Here is a 26,687-nt window from a genome sequence, read left to right on the forward strand (position 1 = left end):
TATATTAGTACTAACCCCTTCTGTAATGTAATTTTTCCGTGCTTATGTTTTGTATTTGCTTCCATCATACACGCTCTTCTTTGCGAGTATAATACCTTCTCACATGTGTTAACAAATATAATTTCATAATATAAAAACATAAGTGCCGCATATAAAATGATTGTACGTAATAAAACGACAATTACACATCTTATTAAGATCCTTGCATATCATATAATTACAATTTTCATCTTAAGTCAAAGGCGTTCTATGCTTTTAGTACAGGTGAGACGGATCATGAAGTTGCCTACTGTATTAGGAACGCGCGTCCTTTTCTCCTAACGTAACTGTACTGCTCTTTGTTATTGCTTGAACGGAGGATCAAGGTTGCAAAACAGCGCGAACCAGACTGAAAGTTCTAGAATATGCGATCTCCAGATGCACATCCTGTGAGTGTTCTAGAAGAAACCCCATTACTCAAATTGTAAAGTGTATGTCTGCAACTTCCGGGATTTAATGCTCTAGAAAACCATGTATATATATTTATTATTTCGGGTTATTTTTTAAAGATTAAATACTTTGTTGGTTAACATTCAGATTTCATTAATGGACACAAGTGATAAATGACAAAAAAATTCTGGAAATAATGCAATGCTCTTCAGTCATATTAATGCGCCTCTATATAAAACTCGCTTCTGCGGGCGTTTGATAGGAGAGAAGCTACTAGCCGTGCGAACGTGGAACCTATTGAGCGACAAAACTGCACAAAAACCACCGACTGTAATTAATACATGGTAAGGATTTGTTTTATTTAAGAAGATTAAAATGGAAAATGTTAATTTTGTACAATAACATTTGCTTGTTTTAATCTGATTTTATAAACTCGATTCGCTAAAAGTGGGAGAATTTGAACGTGTTTTGCATACGTTATATCGCATTTGACATTATTAAACTATGCGGTGAGTTTAGGATTTTCCGAACAGTGGTTCAAATTTGTAAAAAAAAAAAAAATGAAAATTTAGGTGCAGTTATAATTTTTGTTTTAAACAACAAAAAGTTCAACGTGGAAAATGTTGCGTTTGCAAGTGTATTTAGACCTACAATGTAAGACGTAGCACGTTTTTGTTTTAGTGCCAAGTCTTACTATCTAATTAACGGCCTTGTGTAGCTTATTCCGATGTCAACGACAGCGGAATGAGTAATCAAAGTTTCGGGAACATTCCACACACTTGGCAGCCTGTATCAACACTCTTCCACTAATTTATGTGTAATTAATCTATTTACTGTCTTTATCCTGGCGAAATGAAAATATACTTGCAAATGGACGCATTTTCCCGTTCCGTTGAATTTCTTGGAATGTGACGGTAGTCGAGGTATGCCGAAGTAAGTTCAAGTAGGTTCATGTAGTTCCAATAGGCATAATATATTTTATTCGTTTCGTTAAAGAAATATTTCAACTTATTCCAGCCGACAGGACATAGTACACAATTAATTTTACTATATGTTCTCTACATTTGTTTCTCAGTACTGACCTTCCCACTGTGTGACAATCAATGCAAATCATATGTTAATCTAAAATACCTTCAAAGATGACTTCACGGTGAAGTTCTTGTCAAAGGTTGACCTGCTCTTTTTTTAGATTATTGACTGTCAACATAACAGCATGTAACCAGAACACGAATTTCACTTCCGGATCATCACCAAGGCCTTATTACTCACTGTGCACTGTCGCCAAAATACATACAGACAACAACACCCTGAGCTCATATTATCAAGAATAAACAGTTACCTTCAAATCCCTACCAAAAATGCATAAATAAAACTCTTCTATCACCACCAAAATGAGAGAGAGGAAAAAATGTTCTAAAAATAGACTAGAACTACATTCGTGGGTACTGAACTGGAAGTATTAATTGTGATGTAATTCCTGACAGGCTCCATGTTTTACGCCAATTTTAGTCAAACTTTTATATTTGCATGCTATACCTATTTCAACTTTATACATGAAGTCTTTTTGAATTTCCTTGCAAGGAAAACATGTGACACCTGTCAGAAAGTATGTAGTGCTGGTGTTCCACAGGGTGCAAGTTCTGGTCCAAGTGCTCTTGAGAAACCAAAACTAAATTTGCTATATCTTCCTTAATTATAGGAATTTTTCAATGCAGTAAAAACCTAATTGTGATACAAGATAAGCCCTGTCTGAAAATATGTTTGAAAATTACAAATGTTGATAAATTCAGTTTTAATGGCAAATTAAATAAACATTTAAATTTTAAAAACTAAATTTTATTGAAAACTTAAATTTTCATACAAGTTTTAAAACACAGTTTGACAAATTTTAGACAGAAAAGTTGACTAATGAATGATATTTAAAACAAATGGTAGTTTGGGTCTGTATAACTGATAACATTTTCCCCAGGGGTAATGAAGCATCATAGCTCATAGTGATTTTGGCAGCAAACCGCAATATGCCTGTCCAGATGCATATAGGTGTACACACTAAAGAAACACTGACAGGTGCTATGTTCCACATTTATTGTGTCAGGTACTTAGGCAGTTGTTTCCATAACTAATAGCACATTCAGATTTAAAGTTCTAATGGGACCACTACTATGTTTTATAGCAAAAATGCATTCCATTTCAATGTCGATAACAACAAAAGGTGGCAGTGGGATAGGAAAATAGTTTCTAGGGAGGTTCTACCTTACTGAAAAATGGTGCTGATCTCTCTCATGAAAACCTAAGCCATGTCTTTGAGGTGCTATATATCAGTGTGGTGATATGAACTAATCTTGGTCACTTATGGCAGTACACTGCACATGCCCTTATGAAACCATGCTATTACCACCAGACTACTCAGGAGAGCTTCCAAGCTAATCCAACTCGAACACTTTGTTCCAGATACCAGGCTAGACCTGAAAAGATACAATATGTTTCACTTAATTCTAGAAAACAGTAAGATCTATGTAAATGAAGTTAAACTGTGTTAGATATGGTGATTTCAAATTAACATTAAGGTTGCAAGCATGGGGGAAAATATTAAACTTGACAGAGTGACACTCAGAAATGTGAAGCAATGGCCATGTATTAAAGTGTTAAATTCATCCTAAAAGTATATGAGGTTTCTAGAAGCACATTTAGCCATTTACAAGTTAAATAACTAATCAGGTAGACTATGTATCATAAAGTTTAAGGCAATGTTGGGGCGGTGAGGTTTGATCATTGGTGTAAACATTATTACATACCAGTATACAGGAAAGTCAAGTGACAATGTACTAAATTAGAATGTGTTACTATAAGCATTCTTATTCATGAGGGAAATAACAATTTTGGATATTGCAAGTGAATACAGCCAAATGTGGTCATACAAATCAACTATAAGTACCAATAAATCCTATATCATCAGCTAAATGTGAAATTCTCATCCCCAAAACATGTAAACAAGGATGGAAATTTGCATATGTGGGACATATACAATGTACTTGTTAAGATCAAATGTGCAAACACAATTCAAATTATCTATTTGAACATTTATATGGTATTTTGAAGAGTGTTGGTTACCAATTATTAAGCTCATTGATTGAATGGAATCAGATATCAGCTGATGTTTCAATACCGCACTCTGTCAAAGTACTAAATTGAAATATGTTACCATACATAGGCATATTCATGATGAAAATAACATTTTGGGATATCTTCAGTGCACATAGCCATAAATGTGCTTTACAGGTTCACTATAGGTACAATGTCAGCCTATATGATGTACTGAATGTGAGCTTTTGATCCCAAACATTCTAAAATGGATGGATATTTGTACATGTGGGATATGTAACCATGTACAAAGTTAAATTCAAATAATTTGTTTGAATGCTTCTTATGTAATCTTTAGAGTGTCAGTTAACAAATAGTATTAGTAATTAATAATGCATAAAGCAAGAAGGATCATTAGAATTCCCATAACATCATATAGGCCACAATGCCGCACTACACCAATCAATATCTTAACCTAACTGAACAATAAAATGGAATGCATTTTGTATTCAACTTACATCATTTTGCTTTTTTCTTACATCCAAGAGTAAATATACCTGGGGGAAGCATATTTTATCCCTTTGACCTGTATTTCATTCTCAGACAGTTTAAAATGATTTAGTAGAGAACTTGAGTAGGTTCTAGTATAAAGTTTTCATCGCTGTCCTCTCACTAAATACCTTATAACTATGTTTATAAACAATTACTGAAGGCTATACAAGCAGATGTTTGTTACTCAGGAAGTGACCCCATCATAAACACATAAATTAACTGATTGGACCCCTAATAAATAGTCTGAATGGCCAATACAAATTATAATTTTGTCTTCATGTATTTTTAATGAAGGTCTCATTTTGACTACAAAGATATTTTCTCTGACAAAATGTGACAAAAATCCAACATTGGAGCTTTTATATGGTGTAGGAATACATACATGCTGATAACATTTAATATGATTCCCAAAAATATTATATATGTGCATTTTAGGGGTTTTTTAATTACTTTTTTTAATTTTTTTAAAATTTTATTAAAATTTTTAAAATAAAAATTAATTTTTTACTTTTAATTTCATTCTTATATTTTAAAAATCAATATACAGTACATATTAAAATTTCATGTGTCTATCTTTAATAATAAAGATTTTATACCAATTTAAACTTTGCTCCAATACTGCCCTGACAGGACATAGTACACAATTAATTTTACTATATGTTCTCTACATTTGTTTCTCAGTACTGACCTTCCCACTGTGTGACAATCAATGCAAATCATATGTTAATCTAAAATACCTTCAAAGATGACTTCACGGTGAAGTTCTTGTCAAAGGTTGACCTGCTCTTTTTTTAGATTATTGACAGCATGTAACCAGAACACGAATTTCACTTCCGGATCATCACCAAGGCCTTATTACTCACTGTGCACTGTCGCCAAAATACATACAGACAACAACACCCTGAGCTCATATTATCAAGAATAAACAGTTACTTTCAAATCCCTACCAAAAATGCATAAATAAAACTCTTCTATCACCACCAAAATGAGAGAGGAAAAAATGTTCTAAAAATAGACTAGAACTACATTCGTGGGTACTGAACTGGAAGTATTAATTGTGATGTAATTCCAACTGAAATGTAGGCCAACGAAACTGACTTTTAAGTACAACGAAAAAAAAAAAAATGAACACTTCGCAGAATCAGTTATCTTTTAATACAAGGGAAATTTAATAATGTGAAATCAATTGGCTGAAAATGCATCGTGAAAATGTTATTTACAGTATTATAGTACGATTTTCAAAAGCTGTAAAATAAATGCTCACTGCACATATATATATACACACAGTTGCTGATAGTGTTCAGACTGTCTTCACATTGCATACGCATTAATCCTGATAATTTTAGTTTTGTGTTACCTGCCTCATCTGTGTGTCATCTCTCGTATACAAACACACACACCATCAGTGGTATGAAGTATCAGCTTTTTTCCTTTCCTAATGTTTTTTCTTTATCATTATCATCATCATCATAATAAATAGTAAGTCTCTCATATATATTTTCTTTGCTATTATTTTCTGTTACGAAAACATGATCTTAATATGTGGCGGCCTCTGGAAAGTAGATCAAACACATTTTTAAATCGTCCAGGTCCAGAATACATCTAGGCATTAATATTTGAAGTGTGATGATGTCTGCTATACAAACTTGAACTACATAATTCTGTTCTGGAAACTTGTGTAAAATTGTCAAATGATGCAATCTGAAATAAAAAGCAAGTTAAACATTTTATCCTGTGAAATTAACTTCATGAAGTTATTCACCCAGTGGTAGAATGGGCTACATCTGTATGCCAGTGGTAGAATTGGCTACATCTGTATGATGGATTTTGCTATCAAGGATTTATGACTGTAATGGTGAAAAAGGTTAATTTGCCAGACGATTGTCTGAGAGTTAATTTGCATTAGAATGTCACTGTCTTTTGGATATATGCAGTTTTTCATTCTTACAATTCTGAAGCGATTTAAAAAAAAGTCCAATCAGTGTGGTCATGCTTGCACTCCATGTGTTCATTTAAAATACCTATTAGGTGATTTCATGTATTGTTGTCAGAGATTTCATTGTACTTTATTGATAAAACGTCAGACTCCTGTGACTGTAGGCAATTAAACAGCACTCCTGGTTGGCTCACAATGGCTCGTATTGTTGCTTACAATTGACCTGTCATACATACATGTGCTATATAATAACTACAAGGGAGGACACTTCTCCTTGCTCACACGACCTATTTAAAAATAAATGCTGATATTTCAATCTACGCTTTGCATAGCTTAATAAATTTGGTACTGATCTTTAGCTCTGGCATTCGACTGTATCCCTATCAAAAGTTTGACTTGATATTATGCCTTTAAGGAATGCCAGATCATTTTCCCACGCTACCGCTCAACAAGGCCCTATTTGTGCCCACTTAATATGCAAGAACAATGCACTGAATGGAATACTACCTTATCATTGGCCAACTGAAAAATAAGTTACAATGGTCATCATTTTCTTTTAACCAATGTGCCAAAGCACTAGCTTTAGTTTATTATTTTGCTGGTCGATCAATTCCTAAAGTTTACTATAATTGCAGGAATCTCAGCTGATGTTTCAGTAATGGGTGTTATTTTATTAGAATTTGGTTCTACATACCTTTAAATGGCAATTGTTCACTTTATTTGATCCTCATGCATCCATATTCCTTTGGAACTCGTTAACTCTCCCTGCGAAGTACACATGGCAGAATACTGTCAATATTTACGGACAATTTTAGACGAGGTCAGCCTTAAGTGTGATCTAGTACAATCTGGATTGAATGTCATGCACTACATTGTCCTGGTGAATTAGCATTATGTTTAAAGTAACGATATAATTATGAGTTGGATACATAAACGTACATCCATGACATGTACGAGTTTGATACAAAAGCTTTGTAGAGGCAGTCTGTGTAATTGTTGAATACATTTTGAGTTATTCTTTACAGCACTATTATGAATTTCCACGTTTTATTGAGATTTCAGCTGGATCAAGATGTGCATGGTTTTTATTTTTATAGTGTTCAATGGATGTCTATTTCTTTTATTCAGATGCCGGAACCAACTCCAATGGATGAGGGTGAAGTTGAAACCTTTGCCTTCCAGGCAGAGATCGCACAGTTGATGAGCTTGATCATCAACACATTCTACTCCAACAAAGAGGTATTCCTAAGAGAGCTAATTTCAAATGCCTCTGATGCCTTGGACAAAATCCGCTATGAAAGTTTAACGGATCCTTCCAAGCTTGACACTGGGAAGGACCTTTACATCAAGATCATCCCAGACAAACAGAATAAAACACTAACTCTAATCGACACTGGCATTGGTATGACCAAAGCAGACCTTGTAAACAACTTGGGTACCATTGCCAAGTCCGGCACAAAAGCTTTCATGGAAGCCCTGCAGGCAGGAGCAGACATCTCCATGATTGGGCAGTTTGGTGTAGGTTTCTACTCTGCCTACTTAGTTGCAGACAGGGTCACAGTCGAGTCGAAGCACAATGATGATGAACAATACATCTGGGAATCTTCAGCAGGTGGTTCCTTCACGATTAAACCAGGAAGAGGTAAGAATTTAGTGCAATAAGAACATGTTTTAGTCTGTTGAGGGAATTTTTATTAATACAATGGACTCGTCATTGGAGTGCCAGCAACTGCAGCCAACTAACCAGCAAATTAAAACTTGCCGATGATTGCTACATTGATGCTGGTAAAGTTGTGTGATATGAGAGAAACTCTTGGTGATTTGGGCCACAATCCTTACATAAAATGTGTGCACGATTTGTTTTTGTTTTTTACTTAACAGTATTTATTTTTGGCTCTCGAGTTGTGGTCTGTTAAAGGAGTTTTAAGAATTTGTACTGTTCATTTTTATTTTAATTTCATATGGAATTGCATAACTTTTCTGCTTTTGCCATTTTCAATTAATCGGGCTATTTCAAAATTGATGGATTAATTTTACGATAGAAAGTTCAAAGCACTAATGAGTCACATTTTTACTGGATTGGTGTTTTCAGTGTTTGTTCGAATTAATGTTTGTCAAATACTGTAACAATCTGCAGGCAGTATTAGTACAAGTTCTTTTATATATGCACATAAGATACAGTAAAGATCAATATGCTGTGGTCTTATAAAAAAAAATAATGGAACTTGGTATGAGCTGCAACCTTAGCTTTGGCATTATCTTGGTTCCTTTTGTAGAGAATGGCATGTTGGCACATAAATCATGTTGCCATGATAGTATCATGTAAAGAGGGGATATTATAATGCAGCTTTGGCTCACTAATGTCAATGTTTGCTTTATTAGTTATTGTGAGGATGAAAACTCGGTCTTTTATTTCAGGTGAACCTCTTGGTCGTGGCACAAGGGTCGTTTTGTACATGAAGGAAGATCAAAGCGAGTATTTGGAGGAGAGGCGCATCAAGGAAGTGGTCAAGAAACATAGCCAGTTTATAGGATATCCCATCAAACTGCAGGTAGAGAAGGAGAGGGACAAGGAAGTTTCTGATGACGAGGAAGAAGAGGAGAAAAAAAAGGAAGATAAGGAAGAGAAGGATAAGGTAAGTTTGATATGACATGAGTACACATGAAAACTGTACTAAGCTTTCTTGCCTGTATCCAGGTTCGATGTGTCTAAATTCTGCATTCACAAGGTCACATGTCAGCCTCCCATATGAACATCACTTGGCTTACGTATGCCTGTTGTTGTTAGGGTAAATTTTAATGTTCTCCCCATAAAACTCTGGCCAAGGTGCAATAACAGTTGTGTTTGTAAATGCTACATTAGCCTGCATAGTGAAATTGTAAAATGAGTACAAGCCAGTCCAATGATAATAGGCCTACTAGAGTCTCGTGTTAATGATGCAATATCTATAAAAACTTGTAAATTGTGTCACCTTTTTGTACTGAACTAGTCGAGTAAGAAAAATGAGGCATTTTCTTCACTTTTCAGTACACTGAAGATTCTTCATAAGCTTAAGGAGATTATCATGCAATGTTTACACTTTTATTTTGGTAATTTTCACTTCAGTTTGAACTTTTTCAAGATTACGTGTAGATCTGGTCTGTTTGGTGCTTCGTTGCAAATGAATACAACTCTTTCACATTATAATGGTGTGGATATGTTCTTAGGAATTGGATGCCAAAACTAAACTGTAATTTATGAAACTTTTCCATTTCAGGAAGAAAAACCAAAAGTTGAAGACCTGGAGGAGGACAGTGATGATGAGGACAAGAACAAGGACAAGAAAAAGAAGAAGAAAATCAAGGAAAAGTACCTTGAGGATGAGGAGCTAAACAAGACCAAACCTCTGTGGACTAGAAACCCTGATGAAATCACAAAAGAAGCATATGGAGAATTCTACAAGTCACTCACAAATGACTGGGAGGACCATCTTGCTGTTAAGGTAATTGTACACTTTATGCCATGGTGTGAAGTTGTGTGCATGAAAGGCGCAGGAAATTTATATTTTTTTCAAGTTTTTTCCATTCTGAAGTCTTGCAATTTGTGTTATCTAAAGGTCATCTTCTGTTGTGAACAAATTCAGTAAAGATGTGGTTTTTTTTTTTGGTTTTTTTTGTTTGTTTTTTTTTTTACATCACTTGGCCACAAGATTATGAGCATCGTCTGTCAACATTGGATTGTTGCCAGTATGGATGCCACATTTTTGGTGAAGTTGATTGAATTTGGAACATAGAGATTAATATTGATTTTTTGGACAAGTTCAACTATGGGTATTTGAACCTTTTTGATCTTGCATCTGGTAATACTAGGGCTTTAACCACTCTCGAGACCATATTTTGATAAAACTAAATATCAAGATAACTGGCAGATTTTTATATTGAGTAAAATGGACAAAGCAGCATGGAGAAAGTTTTCATTTCCTTTAGATGAAATACTTGCTAAAAACATGCAAATCTGAGGTGGAGGGGGGATACTGTACATACCATGATGTGGAACAGGATCAGTGCATCTGATGGCAGACATTTTTTGCCACTTTCAGGGCCATTTCCTTTCAATGAAGCTTGGAATTAAGGCATGTACAATCAGGATCTTGGGCAAGCTCAGTAATGGTCAAGATCTGCACACAATAAGATGAACTTGCATTTCATGGAAGGCTCATTGCCACTTAAACCACCATTCCCTCCATTTTGAATTACTGAAAATGTACCTAAACTGCTATATCCAACATGTTTTATTGTGCACAAAATCTTTTTATGTTGATGTAATTATATGCATGCAGTTAGAAAGTTTGTTAATTGTAGGTAATTTAAATGGTTTTGCTTTTAAATATCAGTTCTGTATCTCAATTCAAGTAAAGCAAGGGAGGAACAAGACTGACATGGTTTGATCAACTTAAATAGCATCATTTATAATGGAGGTGATGGGGTTGAAATATGTGCATTATTAAAGTTTTTAGGGACCAGAATTTCTTTACACATATCGTTATTTTACAAGTAAGTGGTTTTTTTTGTTCTTTCTAGTATTGATTTTTGCAGAGAGCTTGTTCAAGAAAAAAAATTGCCACATTTGCTTTTTCTGGTTTTTTGGAAGCCTGTTTTATGCATTGATGAACTAGTGACAGTATCCAGTATTGCCATGCTAAAGTGCTTCAGATGATTCTTATTGATGTTGTTACAGTAGAATGACCCTGACACCTCATCATAAAGTAGACGCTAATCGCTCATAAAATCTGTTACATGGCCTGAATACATGACCAATTTGATGTCATTACAGAAGAGCATGTGCTGTAAAAGGGTTGTTTTAAACTAACCTTGAAATGTTTGGAACCAATTTTATTTTATTTTTTTTTTCTTTCTTAAAATTTTTGAAACAAAATAGATTTTTTATTTTAATTGCAGTTCGTTAAACATTTACAAGTACATTAAGGCTTCACTGTTTACAAAATCTTTAACCATGTAAATGAACACATAGCACCACTGGTGTTGACTGGTGCACATATCTAAGCTGTACATCTGATAATGTTCATTTTTCATCATGTGCATGCATATAACAGTACCAAACGATGTCATGACAATCTTCTATGATTTATCTAAAAGGGTCATGTATTCGACAAAGATGCATTTTACCAACATAATTCATTTAAGAGATGAGGCATGCAACAGTTAAAACAATTGCAGGTTGGTTAGGGTACATGTGCATTGTCATTGTCTTGACTTGTAAACCCTGCATGCAGAGTGGGGGAAAGGTTGATTTAAATTGTTGTATGCAATGTCCAAATTTCTCTTTTTTTTTGTACCATATACACATGTCTAAAATATTTTGGTAAATGTTGCATCAGTTTACATGCTTGCATAGAGATAACAGCATCAGTATGATCAGTTGAGTAAAAATTTGTTCCAAACAAGAATATAACTCTTGCTTGGAGCAACAGCATTTGTCTTTCATGCACTAGTGTCACAACCCACTCGGACAGTGCTCCCCAAAATGTGATAGAACGTGGTTATAGATAAGAATTGGAATTTGCACAAGAATTTGTTAGGGGAATAGAGAATTTAACTTGGCTTTATGCACAATCCAGTTATTTCTTTTAGAAACGCACACTATATGCATCAAATGAATATACAAGTCAAAAATATGGATTCTACCATTTTCTCTTCACAGCACTTCTCTGTTGAAGGACAGCTAGAATTCCGTGCTTTGCTATTTGTGCCAAAAAGGGCTCCATTTGACTTGTTTGAGAACAAAAAGAAAAAGAACAACATAAAACTGTACGTCAGACGTGTGTTTATCATGGACAACTGCGAGGAACTAATTCCTGAATATCTAACCTTTATCAAAGGTGTTGTTGACTCTGAGGACCTTCCTTTAAACATCTCCAGAGAAATGCTGCAACAGAGCAAAATCCTGAAAGTGATTAGAAAGAATTTGGTCAAAAAGTGCTTAGAACTGTTTGACGATATTGCAGAAGACAAAGATGATTACAAGAAATTCTATGAGCAGTTCAGCAAGAATATTAAGGTTGGTATCTCTATACTGACAATTTTCTTAAAACTCACCAGTTATTTAAGGTAGTTGATATTGGATGCATCAACAGGGTTCGTACTGTCTTTGACAGTTTGGGAAAATCGAGCCGATTACCCTGATATCTTGAAGTCTTTGAATTTTGAAATAAACCCAAACATTTCAATTTCTTTCCATAATCACAAATAAAATTGTCAAAGGTTGTTAGATTGGATGTAGTCTAGTTTTCCTGGATTCTTTCTTTTGATGACCCATTCAGTTTCATTTCATCATTAAACAATATTGTATTTTTGCATTTGTTGTTTTCTCATATAATGGAACGTTTATACAAAATGTTAGCAAAAATAGGTCTTGGAAATCTGTGGTTTTTCAAAGTTTGGGGAGAGTCTTTCAATTTATCATTCAGAAATCGGAGTGAACCCTGATCAAATCTAAGAATTGTGCATCTGATAATAGCCACTTAATTAACAAGGCTTTTTTGTACCAAGACCCTGAAACTAGATTCGAAATAAAACCTATGAAATTAAAATTGAGTGTATCCATTTGGGAACTAAAGTTACAAAAGTCCAGAAGGTGTACAAGTCCAACTTGATTTTATTCAAAGTTTTAGAGGATTAAAGTTTGGCTTGAGTTTGCACTTTGTGTTTATTGACTTTTGAGCATACATCACAAGGACTAATGCAGCAGTTTTGTTTTAGTTGAGAATACTTCTTGATTCATTTCATCTCAGTAGTAATCTATTTTCATCTTTACTTGAAAGTTCATTTTTAACTGCTGGTCATAAAGCCAGTGAACTGTTGGGATTGTCTGATATCCATCCATCTCTTTGTCAATTTTGTTACTGTTATCATGAAATTTAATGCCATGTTCATCCCAAGGTCTATGTAGTAGTAAATGAAAATTGTTGCTCTGCCATCCAGTATGGCATTAAGGCAGCAATCTTAGAATTCTTGTTGTTTGAAATAGAAGGTCATAGTGGCATGGATTTTGAACCAGGAGATTTCTTGTGGTATTTAGTTTGTCCTAGAAGAAAATGGTACTGATTGATGTGAAGTATGATGGCCTGCAGAAAAATCTTGTTTGAATTGAATGCCACATTTGCATTGGGTTTTCACTAGAGAATGCCATGTTTGAATTGGGTTTTCACTAGAAGACCTGCAATCTTATTGCTCTTCCCCCTCGATGCTGCATTGAAATTGAGTTTATCACCAGAATTCTTATGGATATTGTACTGGTACTGTTATGACTATATGGTCTTTAACTAAGTAACAGAAAAGGGTGAAAACCAACAAGTTTTGTAAAATTCAAAAAATGCTTTCTTTTCTTAAAATAAAAAGTGAAAAATTTAAGATAACTTGCAGTATGGTGAATGAAATCCTTAATAGTTCTAAAAATTATATCACAAGTCAGAAAGTAATTTTTCTAATTTTGATTAACATCTCAGTAATCCAACAGACAATATTCTAGAAAAGATGGCTTCTGTGTAACTACAACATAAGAGTACACTTGTTCATAGAGTTGCATGCCCTTTGTTAACAGTATTATGTTCTATTTATAGCAGCTGCCCTATTTCCAAGAAACATGCTGGTTTCCATTTTAACTGTTGACCTTGGATTCTATTTATAGCAGCTGTATGGCTTAGTTAGGAGAGACAGACCAGTTTTCAAACTTTAATCTTTGCTCGCAGATTCTTTGTTCCAATTCATATCTGATACAGAACCAGTCTGTAGGTATTTGGTGCTACAAGCCAAGTCAGATTTATTCTAGTAGATGCGTGTGTTAGAGCATAAAATGTTTTTAAAATAATTTCACAGAAGAATTAGAAAAAGATATAAAAGAAAACAGATTAAAAAACAAATGCATGAATTACACAATACAGCATTCCATTCTAGGGTAGCTTCACACCCACTGCAAGCTGTGTGGAATGGATTTTAATATTGGTCATGATGGTAAAACAAAGAAACCTTGAATTAGCTCATTTTACAAACTCCAGTATTTAGGTAACTTGTAACCTTTTTTAAGGCAGAACTAGTAAAGGCAGAGGTGTTGTGTAATGAGTTCTTAATAGGTCATGAACTATCCCCAGCAGTAGAAGACCATTTTTGTTCTTTGTTCAAATGTATGTTTCCCGATTACAAAATTGCAAAAATGTTGCTGCAAGAACAAAATCATCTAATATTGTTAGATGTTTAGCAGAAGATAATTCGCTTGAAATTGCAGAAGCCATGAAAATTGGGCTGTTTCATATTGCATTAGACAGGAGCAGTGATTATCATTTCAAAAAGTTGTGCCCAGTCTGTGTAAGAGACTTAGAGAATGAAAAGGGCAAAGTCAGAGTGATCTTCTTTCATTACCAGAATTAACAGTACATTCCACTGGAGAAAACATCTATTTATTTGCTTGATAGTGCTTTGAATAAACATAAGTTGGCTGAACCGTATGGAGTTTTCAACTGATAATGCATCAGTGATGACTGGAATTAATGAAGGAGTTGCATTCTATATTTTGAAAAATGTCTCCATCAGTGTACATATCAGGCTGTCCCAGTGATATGATGCACCTTGCTGCAGGAAAGGCTGCTGATAAATTAGGAGAACCCCTGAAGTATCATGTAGGCCCTCTCTACCTGACAATGTACTTAATGCAGACAGAGTTGATGTGCAATGGCGCTTTATTTTCCAGCTAAAAGATCCAAGAACTGGAAGATATAAATTTCCTACTCTTTGTCAGGTTATGAAAGGAATTTTGGTTCTTTACCATACTATTCAAATGCTGACCGTGAGAATGTTCAGTATTGTTAACAAAAACACAACTGAATTCAGATCCAGGTTCTGTAACTCGGCACTTCGTTCTCTGCTGGTGTGCAAAACATCCATAATCTCTGCTGGTACATGTTTTGCAGTGCAACATGAGACTTGCTTTTTAAAGCTCGAAGTGCTGTGTATGAAAATTGGAAGCAGTAATTGATGTTAAAATACCAGACGGGGTAAATAAATCATTTTGTACATAATGCTCATTGAATTTTATTATGTTATATGTGGATTACTCTTTTTCTTGCCAGTGGTTGGCATGTATACATTGCATTATGTACAATGCTTTATATGATGTACCCATTCAAATTACCTCACCTATAAAATGGCATTACATTGAGGGATAGTTTTATTAGGAAGTTCTAATAGTCCTTTGGTATTTGAGTTTTTTGCTATATCACAAAGTATTGAAAGTAGTGATGCAATTGACTAAATTATTTCACATTGTAATTTTTCTTTGCAGCTGGGTATTCATGAAGATTCCACAAACAGAAAGAAGCTTGCCGAATTTCTTAGATTCTACACTTCCCAATCAGGAGATGAAATGGCTTCATTGAAGGAATATGTGTCCAGAATGAAGGAGAACCAGAAAGACATATACTACATCACAGGTGGGTCCAGCATCATGAATGCTACCATTTTACTGAATGAGATGATGTAGAACAAATTGTCCACTTCAGACAGCATAGCAGACATGCTAACTGCCTTAAGTGTTACAAAAATGTCCTTTAAAATACAGACTTGAAAGGAAAAATTATGGAAATATGATTGTTGCAGTAAAATCTGGACAATAGGATCTGTGTTCGATTTGGATCTGGGCTTCTTATTTGCTTTAGTGGAATTAGTTAGGGAATCTGACTAACTTGACTAGTACCTGGTAGGCTTTAAACTGCACATACTATTTTCATACAGAGCATCAAACTTGTAGCATTTTTTTTTAAATGGCTTCCAGCTACTGATACATGTTGAAGAGAAAAAGTAAATCTTTAAAAGTTTAATAGTCTGTTCAGAAGAATAAAAGGAATATTCAGATTCAGAAAGGGACACAAGTATTTTTATGGATGTCCCCAATACAAGAACCAGCTTGGAAGGAAAAAGGCTCTCCCTGAGAAAGAAAAGTAACAATTGCACATTGAGCTAAACAAAAAGGCGGCTAAAGGAATATTTGCCAAAGCAGCAAAAAGAGCTCGACTGGCATATCAACAGGTTGTGTCCCATGAAGAAAAAACTAGTGAATGTATGGGATTATTTGTATATAGTTGTTGTACTTGGGTGTTTATTTTACGGATTTGTTATGAAGAGAAATAAGTATATGTTTGCAAAAGTTGACATTATTGTGACTTATGAAGTAAACACTGACATGCACTCAAAATAACTTCAGCATCAATAGTATTGGAGTGGAGAACAAATTCATGTGACGATAAATATTGTGAAATTATTGAAGTTGAATATTTTTGTTAAGTTTTTTAGTTTTTCAAGTGATTATTTTGTTTTATATTATGAGCATAAGTTGTACCAGAGCTGGTTTTTGATTGTGAATATGTTTTTGGCCTGGGGCCAAATGTCCCTGGACCCCCAGATCAGGAACACTGCCTCTTGAGACGAGACCCCATTGAGGGAGGAAACCCCCACCCCACCCCCACTCCCCAATAAAATTTGTTCAGCTATTTATTACGGAAGACCAGAATCATGATCAAGCTGTCGATTATAGAACTTTTAAAGATGGTGTCCAGCATGCAGTGCATGTTGAAGACATGACAGAAATTGAGCCTTTTAAAATGTCTTCATAATCAGCACAAAAGAATAAAAAGGAATATTAAGATTCTTGTGAATAACAGCTGGAAGGGACACGATTACGTTTATTGGACATTGCGTGTCAGTTTGATTACGTCTTTTGGCAGAAGATGTTATTTTCATGTGAAATAGAGAAACAAATTCCAGAACGGGCATTAAGTTGAGAAATGGCAACAAGCCATTGAGCTGCATAGAGCTTGGCACTGAAGTTTGTGCAACTATACTAGTGGTAAATAAGGTCTACATGTTGTTTACAAACTTATCAGTTGGCTATAATGTTTACCATTGAGGCATGTTTCAAGTATTGAACTTTTAAAACCGTTTTCCAGTTTTGCAATAGCAGTTCATAATATTTTGTTACACCTAACAAAATCAACTGCCTTACTGAGACGGTCTCATCAGGGTTGGCAGGTCTGCACTATTTGATTATAATTTGCAATTGGTGTTGATGTTATTGAGAGATAGATATGGTATTCTGAACGAAATTAACAAGAAATTGCAAATTTGACCTTCGTACCATAATCCTATTCAGAAACTTGAAAAGTTTTATAATCTTGAATTTCCTTTCAAAACAGCCAGCCATCAACTTTTCCATGTTCTTCCAACATTATAAACATAAGAATGATGCTCAACAGATTGTTTTTCCAGTATGTCGGTTGGGACATGCAATGTATGCCTGATAGTTCTTAATTCATTTAAAGTAAATGAAAAGAGAAAGCTGTCATCCAGTCACACAAGTCTTTTTCTTTTGTTTTCCAAAATTTGAGAGTCCCATGGAGCTCAGAAAAAAATGTTGCCTACTTTTTCCCTTTCTAATAGTTGCAGTTGCATGACTTTCATTTAATCACATAAAGTAGGTAATGTTTACATTAGAAGATGTACAGTATTTGGAAGAGATTATCACAGGTGATGAACACATTTTTGCAGGTGAAAGCAAAGATGCTGTACAGAATTCTTCATTTGTGGAGCGGGTGAAAAAGAGGGGATTAGAGGTCGTTTATATGGTGGACCCAATAGATGAGTATGCAGTTCAGCAGCTGAAGGAATTTGATGGCAAAAACTTGGTGTCTGTGACCAAAGAGGGACTTGTGCTGCCAGAAGACGAGGAAGACAAGAAGGCCTTTGAGGAAAAGAAAGCCAAGTTTGAGAGCCTATGCAAAACTATGAAGGAAATCTTGGACAAGAAAGTTGAAAAGGTACAACTTGCGGTCGTATTTATTTATTTGCCTAATATTAATAAACCTTGACACTTGACATAACTTTTAAATTTGCTCTCTTTACTGTAACATTTAGCTGTATTGCAATTTTTAAAAAAAAATGTTCTTGAAACATGTTATTTCAGAAGAGAAGAATAATGACATGTAAAAGGTAGATCATAAATAAGCATGGACTAGGTGAAATGTTTTTGTAGCTTGACACACTTTAGGACATATACAACTGATGAAAGGTGGTGGGAGCTAAATAAATGCCTTGCTCTAAGATGCTCCAGTGTGCCACCATAATGCCTGTTAATCACATTGGTGAAGTTGTGCTCAGATCATTTAAGGTACTGGATGAGCATCTGCATTCCATAATCATTGTGTGTGTGTGTGTGTGTGTATATATATATATATATACACACACGCACATTTGAAGATTTAGGCATTTGTTTTATTTATTTTGTTTCGGTTTGGTTTTTCTCCATTTTTGTACCCTTTTTTTGTAGGTTGTAGTTTCCAACAGACTAGTTACATCCCCTTGCTGCATTGTGACGAGCCAGTATGGCTGGTCTGCCAACATGGAGAGAATCATGAAAGCCCAAGCACTTAGAGATACAAGCACCATGGGCTACATGGCGGCCAAGAAACACCTGGAGATCAACCCTGACCATTCTATAATCAAGACCCTGAAAGAAAAGATTGATGCAGACAAAAATGATAAGGCTGCCAAAGATCTTGTCCTCCTCCTCTTTGAAACCTCACTGTTGACTTCAGGCTTCTCATTGGAAGATCCAGGCACCCATGCCAACAGAATCCACAGAATGATCAAACTAGGACTGGGTATGTAATTCACTTCAATTTCAGTAATACATTTTTTGTAGAAAACCAGGTTTAGTTACTTGAATATTATGATAGATAAAAGTGAAAACTTTCAAGCTACTACATTTTTTGTTCTTAGATACTGGTGAAAGACTTTCCTTGTTTGTATTTATTTCCTAGTAAACTAAAAGGTTTTTTTTAGAATCAAAGAAGTACCTTTAACAGAGATTGAGAAATTGGTTGTGACTTTGGTAATAGTTATAAGTAGTAAATCCAATGGTGATTTTTACTTGTGGTCATGTGGAGTGCATTTTTGGGCAGTTATTTAGATTAATGTTTCCACAATTTGCCAAATGTAATGCACAGACATCTAAAGGCAGACTTTCTGCTCAGAAGCATGTAGTGTTGATGCAGTTCAAAAAAAAATAAAATTTGTGTAGTTTAGGAACCATGGTTAATCTGTACAACTTTATATCTGAAATACACAGAATGCCAGTTTGATGCCAAGTCTGGCCATGTAAAAGCCACTACCATGAATATGACTCTTGGCAACAATTTCCTTTGCAATATCACCAATGATGGTGCTGATAAAACCCAGTGAATAACAGTGATCAGGTAGTATTGTGGAAACTATTTAGCATTTCTTCCTGAATATTAGAAAGTTTAACTGTTGAAGATTGATTACATTGTTTTAAACAGAGATGCTGCTTAATATCTTGATGATTAATGGCAACTTGTTTCTTGTCTCAGGTATTGATGAGGAGGAGCCTGTAGGAACTACAGAGACAGGCACTGCAAGTACAGAGGATATGCCACCACTTGAAGGAGATGAGGATGATGCTTCACGCATGGAGGAAGTGGATTGAACAAATTCTTCATGCAAATTGTCACCGTGCTGACAAACTTTCTCATTTCACAACTTTAGTGATACCTTTTGTATTTCTTGATTCCTCTGCGAGATTGAGCAATATTTTGGTAATACATAGGTATTGGTGAGGAGACACGTGAACTAGAGGGACTGACGCTGTACACACAGAGCACATTCTGCCAGTTGAAGGAACTGAGGATGATGCTTCATTCGTGAAGGAAGTTGATCAGATTCTTTATGTAATAAAGACCTGTACAAATCATTTCTGTGTTGACAAACTTTTTCATTTCACAACTTGTGATGACTGTTGGAACTCTGATTCATCGTTCAGATCAATTCTTTTTTTATTATTATTATTATTAAAGATGCTTTGTCTGTACCAAGCCACCATTTATCATTTGTAAATTTTTCACTTTTGATTACTTTTTTCCAGTCCAGACTTTGCTTCCTATTTCTTTTGTTTATTTGCTATTAAAAACATTGAGCAATTATTTTTTAAAGCTACTGTCTGTAGTATGTTACCATTTATCATTTGTTGATTTGTCACTTGTGACTGCTGTATTTTTTCCCCTTGTTCTTTTTTTTTGGTCAATGCAGACTTTGTATCCCATCTCTGAGTTTTTTTGTTATTTAAAACTAATAAAATTATTTAAGAGCTCAGTATTTCACTATTGTCTCACCTGCCTTCTATACCAATCAAGCTTGCATCATGCCCCTTTTCCAATCATCTGAAATTGCTTCTTGGAGACTAGTTTGTATCTGGTTTTGAATATGAGCTTAAATAGTAGAGTTCTCACAAGTTCAAGAGCAAACAAGATCCACATGTTTCTGTATGATCTTGCATCTGATTGGCTGGACCAATTTAGGTCAATTTCGAGTTGATCTTGATAATATTTTAAATTAAGCATTGCATTTTGCACAAGTTTGAGATTCACACCCATGTTGGTCATCTTATATGTGGTTGGCAAAGCTGATTATCACTCTTGATTTTAAAATCAGACTTGGTAAATGGATTTTACTCGTTAAAATTAATTATTAAGAGATGCTTGCATATTACCAAAGTGATGTAAGGTTTTCACCAAAATGCTGTTGCAGTGTGTGCCTAGTTCTGAATGAAAATTGGTGCCGATCTGACCAACATGGTGGTGTTGCAGTAATCTTTGAAAAATTTCTCTACTACTGAACAAGGTTAGTGTTAGGACTGGTCAGCCTGGTGTCAGGATAATGTGACTGAGTGGGACATTATGCTACATGTCGCGACATGATGCCCCCATGCTAGACATCGCTATAAACTGCCACACTGCAGACATCATAGCGATATGACTGAAAAATTGTTAAAGCATGTTAAAAATCCAAATCACACACTTGCACACTGAACAAGCAGGCTGGCATTGATGGTCCTAAAACCTAACATAACCTTGGGGAATTTTGTCACAGTAACATGCAGAGGACCATTTCAAGACAGTGGAATCATGGTAGAGCAAAGATTCATGGAAGAGCTTTATATGAGCTCTAGAGAATTTTAAGCGACAACTATAATGAACAGTTCTTCCAACTAGTTTAAGCTGGCTAAGCTACTATGCATTTGTTTCGCTGACTGATAATGGGGTTTTAAGCACCAGACAAGATTCGTAATAATTCGGAGCAGATTAAGCTCCAAAACGGGCTTCAGATTAATACTGTATATAACTAGAAGACCTGTTTTGAGGATTTAGATTTTGATAGAGCTCTAACATTGTGGAACAGGGAAAACAAGAGATGGGAATATTTAGTGCTACATAAATAAACTATGGCCATTACCTCCTCCCTTCCACTTTGGTGACAAGTGGTGAGCTTCCTTTAGATATAATCCTGGCTCTACACATTGACCCAGTATAAAAGGACTTTTAAAAACCCAGTTTGTGGATATATCGGTGGATTGAATGCCATTTTTCATTGAACGATAACATGTTTTGTGGAGGAAGAACTGCCAACCCACGGGAAGCGAATGAACCCCAAGGATGCTACAAGCATGCTTTCTCACATACCCAAACAATGGCCATGTCCAACACTTGAACCTAGGCAAAAGGAGGTGAAATTTCAGTAAAGGTGATCACCACAGACCACTGCCACCCAGGTCCCTAAACCCTTGATTTGCAGCAATTTAATAACTATTCTTTCACAACCGTTAAATATAGATTTTACCATACCTGGCATGTTAAGGTCACCACTTAACATATTTGTGATTTTTTTTTCTTTTAATAGACGAAAATAAAACAAGGCGATGACACTCCGACATTGAATAGAAGGTTAAGGCTTTTGAATGGGTGGTTGTATATCTGCAATGGTTTGTGTGCATCATAAGATATTATGAAAGGGATTTTATTAAAACATGTTTGTGGATATATCTATGGAGGACCTTGAATTATGGCAATTTAATAACTTGGGTTCTTTATATAATGATAATAATTGTAGTTTTAACCAAATTTTAGTGTGTGTGTATTTCTGTCAAATGCATTAACATAATACCTGCTGGCTCCAGATTAAATTCTCCATTGTTATAACATGTACAGCAAGGGATGGGTGGCTTTTTATTTTAAAAAATCAGATCGCTACGACGCCTGCAGTGTAATAGTTTATAGTGATGTCTAACACTAGGGCATCATGTCAAACATGTGGGATCATGTCCCACCCATTCATATTATCCTGGCAACAGGTGGACCAGTCCTAACTAACCGTTTAATGCTGAGCAAGGGAATTAACTCCTTTGTGTTGTCTATTAAATACCTGCTAGGTGATCACCGATATCTTGGGTGTAGCCAGTTTTATCTTGTTGAGAGTGACATGGAATCAAATGTTGTGCATTCATTTATGTGATTTCTAGTGAATTTATTCGTATATTTACATTTATCATTCAGTTAATTATTGTCCATGTCAGTAATGTGCTTTTTTTCCATCGGTGAAATTGTCCTGTACTGTTATATTTTGGTTTAAATCTTAGTTTGATTATTGAACATTTATCTCTTATGCAAGTTTGCTTTTATTTCAACAATTTATACATTTGTTAGGGGCAATGAGTGTCTAAAGCGCTCTCCATTACGGATCACTGCCATCTCACTCTGTCTGTGCCGGTTCGAGTCTCGGATTCAGCCAGTGTGGGTATGTGAGAAAGCTTCTCGTGGGTCGGTGGTTCTTTCCAGGGTTTTCCCGGGTTCTTCCTCCACCATTAATAAATTCTAGATTGTGTGACACAGTACTAGCATGCACAAAGTGCTTGTCATCTCACAAAGTAAACATAAAGCACAGATACAAGGTCTAGCATTTTAAAAGGGCAAGACGCTTGAAGCCTCCACCCCTCGCCCTTGATGTCATCACAACTATATATAATGTTGTACCCATGGACTCGGGGAGGAGAGAACAGGTGAAAGACAACCCCCTACCATTTAATATTTGGGAGGAGTCCAGACATGCCTGAACATTAGAGTCTGACCATAGAATAGACCGGTTTAGTGTTCAGGAAATAATAAAAGAAATTGACAGGTAATAAATCCTACTTACTATGTACAGGCCTATTTGAAAGTGGAAGAGGAAGACTACACTCTGCATCTTGCCATGGTCTTCAGATATTGTGGAAATTACTGGGCATCTTTAGGATAATATGACCCCAGTAAGGTAAGAGCTTTTTTTTATATAGGTGTTGATTGCAACTCTCTCACCCAACTGGTAAAAATCACATAATGATGTATTTGATCTAAATATACCACGTTAGTGCAAATATTTCTGCCTTCAGTGTGTCTAATCTATCATGTAACGGGGACAGTCGAGTTGTTAATGCTGTCAAGGTTGATTGGGAACATTGTGTTGACTTCCCTACTTGATCTCACTTCTGATGAGTTTTCATCTTGCTGGTAGTGACCATGCCTGGGATTCAGTGAGCTGTATAGCTGAGGTAATTAATTGCACATCACATGCTGGTGAATGCCCTTACATTCTCTTGTAATGTGGATACGATTTGAAAGAGATGTCATCTTGGCTATTGTTTCTTAACCACACTTCAGCACCCCTGTGCCCTTCCTTTTCGGTTCGCCTTCTGTTTGCGGGTAAAATTAAGCAGGTGAGAAACCATACGGGGCAAGAATTGCTGCATCATCTTTCAATGCAATCTCCCATCTCTGCACAACCCCTTCAGAGAATGTATCAGATAAGAGACGATCCTTTCCAGAGAAACTGCATGGACTTCTCACAACAATGGCAGAGCATTCTTAGTCAAGCAAATTGTAGGCAGTCTTATGTCCGTGACTTAGAGGCAGGCAAAGGAGAGAGGAAGCAAGTTTACTATAAGTAATATGTAACTTGTCACATTTTGTTTGCATTACCTTTTTGGAAGAAGACAAAAACGTGCCAGAGGTATCATCCTGTTCTAGAATGTGTATAGCATGTGCATCGACCCAGTATGAGTATACATAATGGACCCATGTGCAACTGAGCATCCTTATTCTTTAAGTTGAGACATGGAGATCACGCTTGCTAAAAAAAACAATGCCACAGTGAATCAGGAAAAGATAATAATTTTAATATCAGTAATACAGCACCGGTCACTATTGTTAAGCTTATCCTTTTCAAAATGGAAAAAAACACCGTCCGTGCTAGATTCAGCCTCCTATTGTTTTAGAAATTCTTAGAATACATGCATCATTGGTCCATGTGAAGTAGCGAATCTTGATTAAATTTCATAGAATATCGCAATGCAGGTGTGAAACAATGGTTGCTTAAAGCAAAAGTACCCACAATGGTGGTTATGCTGTTGCTTAACCTGCTATTCACATTTCTTAATTAGGAAAAACATATCTATCCCTCCGTATTTAATTATCAAAATTTCGTTTTGATTGTCCAGTAATATTTTTTAAAATGTTTTATGCAAGACAAACCATCTACCCTTCTTACTCATGGGTTAGAAAATTACGTGAATGAATATGTAACAATGCTAACAGGTTCAACATTGTCAAGGAAAGTTTTGACTTTGAATGTTTACATTTTGTATGGGTGTTTGTCAGTTAGTCTCTATAATGCTATTTAAAGAAGTTAATGGCCTAGTGAAATTTGTTGTTACGGAATTTTGTATTTTTGGAATATGTAATATCATTTTTTATTTTGAATCATATGAGATTTTGAAGTTGTATTTTTAATCCTTTAATTCAGTGGTTAACTGTACTATAGTAAAAGTACATGTATTGACGGGGGCCCCAAATGGCCAAGTGGTCTAAAGCGCTCACTGTTCCGGATCACTGCCATCTCACTGCTGCATGGGTTCGAGTCTCAGACTCGGCTAACGTGGGTACATGAGAATGCCTGCCAGATGCTTCTCGTGGGCCGGTGGTTCTTCCCAGGGTTATTCCTCCACCAGTTATACAGACCGGCACGTATAGCATATTGTGTGCTGAAAAATGGCGTTAAACCCGACAACAACATGTATATATTGTGATCCTGTCATCTATAGCATAAGTGCAGTCTTACCTCTGGTATGGATAGAACCTGGCACGTCATTTGTGGGGGTTAGAGTGATCTAACGCGCTCTCCGTTACGGATCACTGCCATCTCACCTCTGTCTGCGTGGGTTCCAGTCTCGGATTCGGCTAATGTGGGTATGTGAGAAAGCTTGCCAGTAGCTTCTCGTGGGTTGGTGGTTCTTCCCTGGGTTTTCCAGGGTTCTTCCTCCACCAGTTATACTGGCCGCCATGTATAGCCTATCTTGTGATGAAAAATGGCATTAAACCCTACAACAACAACAACAACAACAACAACCCCTGGTATGGATAGAACCTGGCACGTCATTTGTGAGGGTTATAGTGATCTAACGCGCTCTCCGTTACGGATCACTCCATCTCACCTCTGTCTGCGTGGGTTCCAGTCTCGGATTCGGCTAATATGGGTATGTGAGAAAGCTTGCCAGTAGCTTCTCGTGGGTCGGTGGTTCTTTCCGGGGTTTTCCCGGGTTCTTCCTCCACCATTAATACTGGCCGCCATGTATAGCCTATCGTGTGCTGAAAAATGGCGTTAAACCCTACAACAACAACACCCACTGACTTTACGTGGCAGGGTGCAATAATGCTCATTAGGTGCTATATAACGTTCAACGGTCACAAGACACTAATCATAAGGATCACATGCTAAATCTAGGTACATGGTTATGGTTAAGATCGAATTCTCTCTGCCTCCATATTTCCGAATTAACCTTCTGCTTGGCAGATCATCCTGATTAGAATCAAGAGAATGAGAGTCAAAAGTGGATCACTGTGATCAGTACCTTTTGACTGATCCAAACAAGGAGTGAAAGTGGTATCATCAGAAGCCTGACCAATACATGTGTCAGCTGAAGGAAAACTTTCCTGAACGACATCATTCTCAAAATTTTCTTTAACTCTAGTAACTGCACAAGCTGGGTATAAATCAGGAAATTATTTTTCAATAGGATCGACTTTCTGCTCCAAACAAGGCTTGTCAGTTACAAATGGATTAACCAAACCTTATCTCCATCCTGGTCATTGCCTAGTGCTAAATGAATGCCCTCAACGGGTAAAGAACACTATTCGTACTGTCACAGGTCCTGGAACTAAGTCTGATGAGAAATATACACAATGGAGAGGAATATTAATAATGCCGTACTCTACTCCATTTAGAAGAAGACTTCTCAGAAAAAGGCAAAGTACTTGATAATAAAAGAATATAAGAAGCTCCTGTGTCTCTTAAATTTTTCTAAGGGATGGGATTGGTCGAATCGCCCGAGTGATATAGAACCCTTCGACATGATTGATTCATAATTCCCATAATACAATCAGACTGTGGCTTGTTAGACCCGAGAAATGTATTGCTCTCAATACGTGACCGTGACCATGACCTCTTAGAAACAAGAGCATTTGGAATAGGTCTGTCTGATTCTGATGCTTATTGTTCAATGTGTAGCAATCAGAAATAACGTGTCCTTTCTTCTTGCAAAAGGTACAAGTAGGAAAAGATAATGATTTTTGATCAAGCTTATCAGAAACTTGATTTCTAAAGGTTGTGCCAGATTGAGATTTAGAAGGGTTGTATTTGGCTGAAATACCTTTTAACCAGAAGACTGCTGAGTGGAAGACTTGCCTACAAAAGAACTTTATGAGCT

The 26,687-nt window shown here is 35.9% G+C and overlaps 1 protein-coding gene across 1 annotated transcript; it reads left to right on the forward strand.

The window, feature by feature from the left end:
* The first annotated feature begins 650 nt into the window (after nt 1-650).
* Nucleotides 651-19,937, forward strand: LOC149805424 (heat shock protein HSP 90-beta-like). The gene is made up of 9 exons (XM_089950001.1): nt 651-773; nt 7,127-7,640; nt 8,417-8,634; nt 9,256-9,480; nt 11,700-12,056; nt 15,333-15,480; nt 17,591-17,859; nt 18,369-18,702; nt 19,432-19,937. The coding sequence occupies exons 1-9, from the start codon at nt 771-773 to the stop codon at nt 19,545-19,547; spliced, it is 2,184 nt and encodes a 727-aa protein (XP_089806127.1). The 5' UTR covers nt 651-770; the 3' UTR covers nt 19,548-19,937.
* The last annotated feature ends 6,750 nt before the right edge of the window (nt 19,938-26,687 follow it).

Source organism: Sinohyriopsis cumingii, chromosome 2 (genome assembly GCF_028554795.1).
Source record: "Sinohyriopsis cumingii isolate HCF-2022 chromosome 2, ASM2855479v2, whole genome shotgun sequence".
Lineage (NCBI taxonomy): Eukaryota > Metazoa > Mollusca > Bivalvia > Unionida > Unionidae > Sinohyriopsis > Sinohyriopsis cumingii.